Source organism: Microtus pennsylvanicus, chromosome 14 (genome assembly GCF_037038515.1).
Source record: "Microtus pennsylvanicus isolate mMicPen1 chromosome 14, mMicPen1.hap1, whole genome shotgun sequence".
NCBI classification, from domain to species: Eukaryota; Metazoa; Chordata; class Mammalia; order Rodentia; family Cricetidae; genus Microtus; species Microtus pennsylvanicus.
Window position 1 is genome coordinate 5710721 of NC_134592.1, and position 7748 is coordinate 5718468.

At 54.2% G+C, this 7748-nt stretch overlaps 1 protein-coding gene across 2 annotated transcripts; it reads right to left on the bottom strand.

Annotated features, from left to right (window-relative positions):
• Nucleotides 1-358: 358 nt before the first annotated feature.
• On the bottom strand, nt 359-7148 carry Pld4 (phospholipase D family member 4). Of its 2 annotated transcripts, XM_075948124.1 has the most exons (11): nt 6967-7148; nt 5250-5336; nt 4574-4740; nt 4056-4239; nt 3641-3761; nt 2788-2915; nt 2261-2461; nt 1574-1713; nt 1305-1470; nt 1124-1220; nt 359-896 (listed from the first exon to the last, which is right to left on the bottom strand). In XM_075948124.1, the coding sequence occupies exons 1-11, from the start codon at nt 6988-6990 to the stop codon at nt 697-699; spliced, it is 1515 nt and encodes a 504-aa protein (XP_075804239.1). In that variant the 5' UTR covers nt 6991-7148; the 3' UTR covers nt 359-696. The 2 variants fall into 2 exon arrangements, with proteins under 2 accessions (XP_075804239.1, XP_075804240.1); XM_075948125.1 differs by lacking the exon at nt 5250-5336 and having other exon boundaries at nt 6967-7080.
• Between the last annotated feature and the right edge of the window lie 600 nt (nt 7149-7748).

Consider the following 7748-nt stretch of genomic DNA (forward strand, 5'->3'; position numbering starts at 1 on the left):
ACAGGGAGAAGATGGACCAAGGGACAGGGGATGTGGCTTCAGAAGATAACAAACGGTCCTGCTGTGGAAGCATGAGAGCCTGAGTTCAGTTCTCTAGCGCCAGGTTTAGCTAAGCACCTTGCAATTCTAATGCTGGGGAGGCAGAAGCAGGATTCCCGGGGCCTGTTGACGAGCTAGTCCAGTCAAGCCAGCAAGCCCTGGGTTCAGAGGGAGACTCTGCTGACACACTAAAGTGGAGAAGACACCCCGTGCCAACCCTTGGCCACCATACATAAGCATGGCATGTGGATCTGCATGAACATACGAATACGTACACACACCACAAACAAGGAGTAGGGATAAATGACACAGAGATGCCTACTTTTGACCTGGGCCAAGTCCGCAAGCCAGTGGCAGGGTTTTATTGGGGGTTGCAGCTGGACAGCACTGATGTTATGTTTGGGGACAGCCATAGCAACTCATCATGGTTAGGCCAGAGAGGGAGAGCTGGGTTCTGGGGTCACTTGGGTGCTGTTGCTTTCTTTCCATGACACTGTGGGCCTTCCTCTGCCTCAGCCTCTCCTTCACTTTAGAGCCCTGTTGGCAGCTGTTTGCCAGATGACAATCTCAGGCTCCGAGTGCCGGCCTTTTGCTTTCTCAGTGAATGAGAGCATGGTGTTCACTTAGAGCAACAGGCCAGAGTCAAGGGGTCAAGCCTCAGCCCTGCCAGACACAGTCCTGGCTCGGGACTCCGTCCAGGCCCATAGCATAGCGGGAACTCCAGTCACGTTCGAAGAGTTGCCTCAGCTGCTCCTGTACCGGGGTCGCGCCTGGCTGGGCACCAGGGATCGTCTGACTGACAACCAGGCCCACACCAGAGGTGCTGCTGAAATAGTCTTCTGACCAATTAGAGGTACCTGGAGGGAGAGACACTGCTCCCTGAGCCTATGTCCCCTGCAGTCTGCCCGGCGCTGTGGCTACTCCGGTGTTGTCAGACTGCAGCTAGGGCAGCCGCTCATGTAGGGCAGTCGGCTTTCCACCAGCCTCAGCTGGCAAGCTGGGCTAATGCGTGCTCCCCAAAACACTCGAGTGCACCTCTCTTGTCTAGCCCTCTGTCCTCCCATGCTCCATCCCAGGCACTCACCTATATAGGCTGCCTTGTCTGTGACCATGAACTTGCTGTGGTTCACGCGGCTGAATGGGATGTTGGAGTGATTGCCCACAGGCACGACGAAGACTTTCTTCCGGGAATAGGAGCGAGTTAGTGTATGCAGGGTGGGAGAAAGACCATGCTTTGCCCCCATTCCATAAGGTCAGTCTCTTACCACATCCACTGAGATGCCAGCTGAGGGGTCACTGAACGCCTGCAGGGACCTCAGATAAGTGAACATGGTGGGGTCTGTGTTGAGCCAGCAGCTGACCAGTAAACGCACATGCACACCCCTATCGAAGGCCGCTGCTCGTAGCGCACTGTCCAGTACAGGCCAGTACCTAGAAGGGGGGGTGTTAGTGTTCTGCCTGAAGTCAGGATGGAGGTGAACTGTGCTTTGCCTAGGAGTAGCCAACCAGGAGGGTGGACCTCATCCAGACCCACCTTGCAGGGTGGGTGAAGCGTGTGGTAGGGAAATACTCCATCACCGAAACGTAGATGAACTCACGGGCATCCGCCATGGCTTCCAGCACTGCATCCAGATCCCGGGTCCGGCCATGAGGGCAGAGAGAGGGTGGTGAGGCCTGACGTGGGAGAAGCATCTCTCAGAAGACTGCCCCCTAACTATCACCCTTGAATCAGGCTTTTTTTGGGTTCATGACCCCACTGCACATGCTGCACGCCCTGTGAGACTCTAAGAAATCCCATGTGGGGAGAGAGGCAGTTTCCCAATGCTCTGCGGCCTGGGTAGGAGGTGCCAAAGCAGCTAGGCATCCTGGGCCCTATGGGGCTGGCCCAAGTGTTCAGAGGCTGTCCTGCCTGGAAAGAAGATCTCTCTCCAGATGAGGTCTCCCAGTGTCTGGGCTGACTTGGGGCTTTCCTGGGCATGGCAGAGGGTAGGTTGCCTTCGTTCCCTCAGAGTAAAGAGTAATCAGTGCTCTGGGCTTCCCCTGTCCTCCCCAGAGCCCAGCCACTGCCTCATGGCCCCAAACCCCCTCAACAGCCTGGAGATTCCTAGGCCCTCAAGTCTGGCACCTCTCTCTCACTGCCAGTGCTGGCCCAGCTTCCTGTCCTGGAGTGGGGTCTGCCTTTGGCAGCAGCCCCAGGGCCATTTTGGGTTAGCTGTCTTACCGAGAAGTAGGCTGTGGTGGGAACCCCATCGAAGAGACCTCGCAAGGGATGGAAGCGGTTGATGTGAGATGAGAAGTTCCGAGGCCAGGTTTTAGGGAGAACAGCTCGGGGAGTCCCTAGCACCCAGTAGGTCTGGAATGTCTTCTCAAGATCCTGAGCTAGCTGACTGCAATTGTAGATGATAGCACCCAGCTCCTTCACCTGCAGGGGTCAGGGTCAGGAGACACGGAGAGCAAAGATCTTCTGTAGAACCCCCCCCGGGTTCTACATGCCCGACATGGGTCCTAAATGCTGCTCCATGGCCCGAGTGCAGGGTCATGAGAAATCTTACAACTGGAGAAGACAGCTCTGCGATTGGTCCCTGCTATGGAGGCATGACAAAAGTGGCATGAGACCCAAGTTTCTGCCTGCTGGCTTCCCACAATAGCAGCCTTCTTGGGATGCCTGAGGGCACAAACATAGCCCCTGGAGACAGAGAGGGGAGAGACTGCGTCTGGGGCCTCCCATCTCTGTGTCTTGGAACTCACCTGAGCCAGGGACCGCCAGTCCATGTTGGCACTACCCACGAAGACGTGCTGCCCATCCACGACCCAGAATTTGGAGTGTAGGACACCCCCAGTAAAGTGCCTCATGGGAACCTGTCGGACCTGGGCACCTGTGATAAATAAGATATAGATAGATAGATAGATAGATAGATAGATAGATAGATAGATAGATAGATAGATGATAGATGATAGATAGATGATAGGTAGATAGATGATATAAAGATGATAGACAGATAGATATATAGATGATAGATAGATAATAGATAGATGATAGAAAGATGATAGGTAGTAGATAGATGATAGATAGATAGATGATAGATAGATAGATAGATGATAGGTAGATAGATAGATAGATGATTGATAAATAAATAGAAGATAGATAAATAGTAGATAGATAGATAGATAGATAGATAGATAGATAGATAGATAGATAGAAAGAAAGAGAGAGAGAGAGCTGGCTCTTTAATGCTGACTTCAGGACCACCTTAGAGATGTAGCTTTGAGTTCATTCATTTACCCTCAGGATGACTTTTCTGACCAAGGCTGTTGCAGGTGAGGAAATGAAGGCACAGGTTGACCTGAGACTCATCTAGGCAGTGCAGTTCCAGAGCCTGATGATGGTTCTGCCTACTGCCTTGTGTTTTTCACTGTAGCTGCTATGCCAAGGCTTTATCTAAGTGCCCCTTCTCTGCCCTGTGGGCCCTGGGCTCAAGTCCTCCAGGGTCCTAACAAATAGAGAAGCTTTTCCACGCCCCTTGCAATCCTGCTAGTCTTTGACTTTGTCCCATGGGGCCAGCCACACAGTGCATCAGAGCCCCAGACTACAGACACCTACCATGGGCAGCTAAGACCTGGAGGTCAGTGGATGTCCTGGCCAGTGTTGGGCTGTGTGTGGCCACTGACAGGGAGATGTTTCTGACCAGCAGCTGTTGAAACTTCTGTAGAAGGGCCTCTCCCTGAAACACCAGGCTAGAATGAAATGCTGCCCCAGGCTGGTCCTCTGCCAAATCTTGACCCATGACTAGAAGCCAAATAAATGACACCATACACAACCAAGTGTTCTATCCCCAGTCCCTCTTCCCCTGCCCCCAAGAGCCACCCAGCGCCTTGCTCTCCACCACTCTCAGCCAGCCCAGACTGAGCCTTGGGTCCGGCTGAGCCCTGTGTAGACAGAAGCCTGACTTTCTGAGCACTCAGCACCAGGGGAGCTGAGACAGCCTCACAGTCAAAAAGCAAAACCAAGGACCAACCAGCTGGGAAGAGGAGTCATTGACTCCGATGTCGGGTCCAGTGAGGGACCAATAGTATGAGGCGACATGGACACTCTCCCGAGCAGAGTCTAGAAGCTGCATCCAAGCCTGAGCCAGGGGCTGGGCAACGGGGCTTCCAGACGCAAACGGCAGGTCCTGAGGTAGGCTTTCCACGAGGACCAGCCTGAGGGCAGAACCGAAAGGCACCCAGGTATGACTATAGGGGCCCCATTCCTGCTGCCCAGGGTGGGCATAGGTGCAGAGAGGGGACAATGGTGTGAGAGGGTTAGCCTGAGCCCCACAAACCCTAAGCATGGTGATAACCAGGAGAATATGGAGGGAGGATCCTGAGAGAGGGGGCATGCTTAACTTAGAAGGGGCCACAAGGAATTCCCAGGTTCCATCCTGGGATAATAAAGGTCACTCTGTGGCCTGTATCACCTGCTCAGGGACCCAGTGATGCACTCAGCCAAGACACAGACCCCACAACGCTAAGAGAGCCCCTAGTGTTCACTCACCGACAGGAGTTCCTCTGCTGCTCAGTGTCTCCTCCCAGGACCTCCCAGGACTGGGAGGGCACTTCCTTAGGGCACATGTGATGACTGGTGAGAGACATGGGATCTTGCCCCAGGAACAAGGTGATAGTCGTGAAGCTGAGCCCCAGTACAGCCAGCAACCCCAGTACCTGCAGGAGGAGATATCCCCACAGCCTTCTCAACAGTCAAGGCAACCCTCCCTATGCTATAAGAGATAATGCCCAGGCTTCTGGGGAGGGATCAGGGGTGAGCAAGGGTGTGAGGGACACAGAGAGCAAAGTCTAGACAGGGTCCTCCCTATGGTCCTCTCTGCAGTGATGAGGCATGAACAAGCTAAGAAGTCCAGGTGGTCTCAGTCTGGCCTGACACACACCACCACCACCTCCACCACTTCCACCTCCACCACCATTATCACCTCCATCTCCACCTCCACCACCACCACCTCCACCTCCACCCCCACCTCCACCACCTCCACCACCTCCACCACCACCATCACCACCATCACCACCTCCAACACCAGACCTGTTTTGCACTTTTAAATCAAGCCCCAGGAAACTTAAAAGGAAAATTTGAACATGGTTCTGATTGGAAATTGGGTTCAAACTTGTTTGTAGAATGCTGAGTTCCCAGCCAGCCTTCCCTTAGGTTCCTGTCCTACCATGACAGCTCTGCTGTGTGGACCATGCGGTGAAGCAGAGCGTGGCCACTCGGAGACCTCCACTGCTACCTGGAGAGGTATCAGCATCTATACAGAACAATGTGTGTCGTCACCTCTCTGGGCAGTCCCTGCACCATACAGATGCACACTCCAACACTCAGATGCCAGTCCCAGCTCAGACACGGGACCAGCCCAGACTCCACACCGCAGGCATCCGGTCTATAGATGTGGCTGCCTGTGGACCCCAGCAGGCTGTGTGCTGCTTGTCCCCACTGCTCCCCTTGATCTCCCCTGATGCGGGTGTCTTGAGTGACTCTCAGTTCCTTATTTCAACAATGGTGAAACCAGGTCTGAAAGAACCATTTCTGCTTTGGCTGCCTCATCCATTCTTCCTTATTAGCCATGAATATCTGCTTCCCTTCCCCAGCTGGCCCCCTATGTTGGCCTCAGGATGGGCAGCTGGCTGGAAAGTAGGGCACGGCAGAAGGGCCACCAAGAGCTGAGTCTGGACCCCTGCACTGCTGTCCAGGGCAGGGGACTGGGAGGGATGTTGCGGCTAGTTGGGATGGAGAACCTGCTTTGTGCTCTTGAGGTGGTCACTCTTCAAAGAGCCAGTGCAGTTTCCCAGGAGGCCACCTCACACGGGGAAATCCTGCCACAGCAAATGGGTCACCCAGAGGACAGGAGCTGACATCATTCTCAGCCTGGATGCTGCTTGGGGCCTAGGGCCTTGTAGGATTGCAGGTGGCTGGGTGCTGCAATCTGGGGGCTTCTCAGCCCTGTGGGTAAGTAGGCTCCATGGCACTGCCCACTAGGAGTTGTGCTGATGGCAGCCTACAGAGAATGTGGCTAGGCTCGGTATGGGGGGTGGACTACATGAGCCAGGCCTGAGGCTGTCTTCCCTGGAGCACAGTGTTACGGGGAAGTGGAGCCTAGAAACCACAGTGAGAGCATGAAGTTGTGGGGGTGCTGAGGCAGAGTCACCCACAGAGGCCCAGCACCCTCTTACCAGAATTTCCCAAAGAAAGGAGTCAAGAGGTCACTTCCACCCCCGAGGAGCGCTTATGCTCCTGGAGCAACCCCAACCCTAACTCCCAGGGATAGATCTGAAAGCCCAGCTTCTGACTTCAACCCATCTTTATACTTTCCAGGGGAGATTCTGGGCCAGGTTCACCAGGGATACCCCTCAAGGAGCCGCTGGCCCACTTCCTGGCTCCTCTGGGAGAAATGTTCTCACCCCCTAAAGTAGCTGGGCTGACAGAAAGGCAAGAACACGGTGGCCCTAATGGAGGGCTTCCAAGAGCCACAGAGTCCTGACCTTCTTCTGGCCACTGAGAGCTGCTGAGGCCGGGGGAGGGGAGACATGAAGGGCGGCTCTAGGTAGCTGCAGCTCTGTACCATCTTTGGGCTCTGTGGACCCTTCACCCCTTGGATGGGGATGTCTGTCTAGAGAGAATCACCATCTGGTCCTGGCATCTCAGGAGTGGGGTAAGCTGGGAGCTGGGTCTTTGAGCCTCCCTAAGGTTGGAGTTCCTGCCAAGATGTAGGCCCCTGGCTGGGATAGGACTTGGCTGCCTAGTTGCTGGAGACCCTGATATCCAGTCATGCAAGGAGTGGTTGTCTGCAGGCCAATCTGGGTGGTTTGTGGGATCTGGAGAGCTGGGAAGATGGGGCTGTGGGGGGTCCTCTGTCTGACCCTGGCCTGGCTGGTACTTACCTCTGGGCACCCGGACTTGTCCATCGTGGCTGCAGTCACTGTCTGCAGGCTTTTCTTGTGCGGGCACCTCCCTCCTCTCTGGTCTGTTGCTTCCCTTTCGATCCACTTCCTCTGTGTTCTGAGCACCCCACCCCCACCTCAGGACTGAGTGGGCCTGTAGAGGGTGGAACTGAGAACTTTCTACTCTAAAGAAACTCTACCCTGCCTACTCCTAGAGCGGGCCCCTCAGTCACATGCCTACTGTCAGAACTAAGTTTGTGTAGGCACCAGAGACTCAAGAAAGAGTGGTTCAAACAGGAAAAATGATTCCATCATGAGCTAATTGACAGATTGATCCACCAATACATTCATGATGGGTATGCCAGTGGGAGGAGGTGGAGACTGGAAGGTGGGGCCTGATTGGAGAAAATAGGTTTCTGGGGGCAGAACTTTACAGGCTGTAGCTTGCACCTGGGTTCTTGATCTCTCTCTGCTTCCTTCTTCCTTGCTTCTGTCTCTATTTCTGACCTCACTAGAGGTCCACAGCAATGGACTTATATGAACAGCTGCCTGTGGGTTGAAATCTCTGAATGAATGGCTTATCTTAGGTGTGTGTCACAGTGAAGGACTGACTGACCCATCAAGCACACCCTGCATCCATGTCTGGGGGAGTTACCAGCACCATAGTCACTGGGAATCTAGCTTTCCTCCGAACCCTGGGATCCAAGCTTCACAGTCCCAAATAGCTTCTGAAAACCAGCCATCACTTCCATGTTACTAGAAGAGAATGAAGCAGCCCTGGA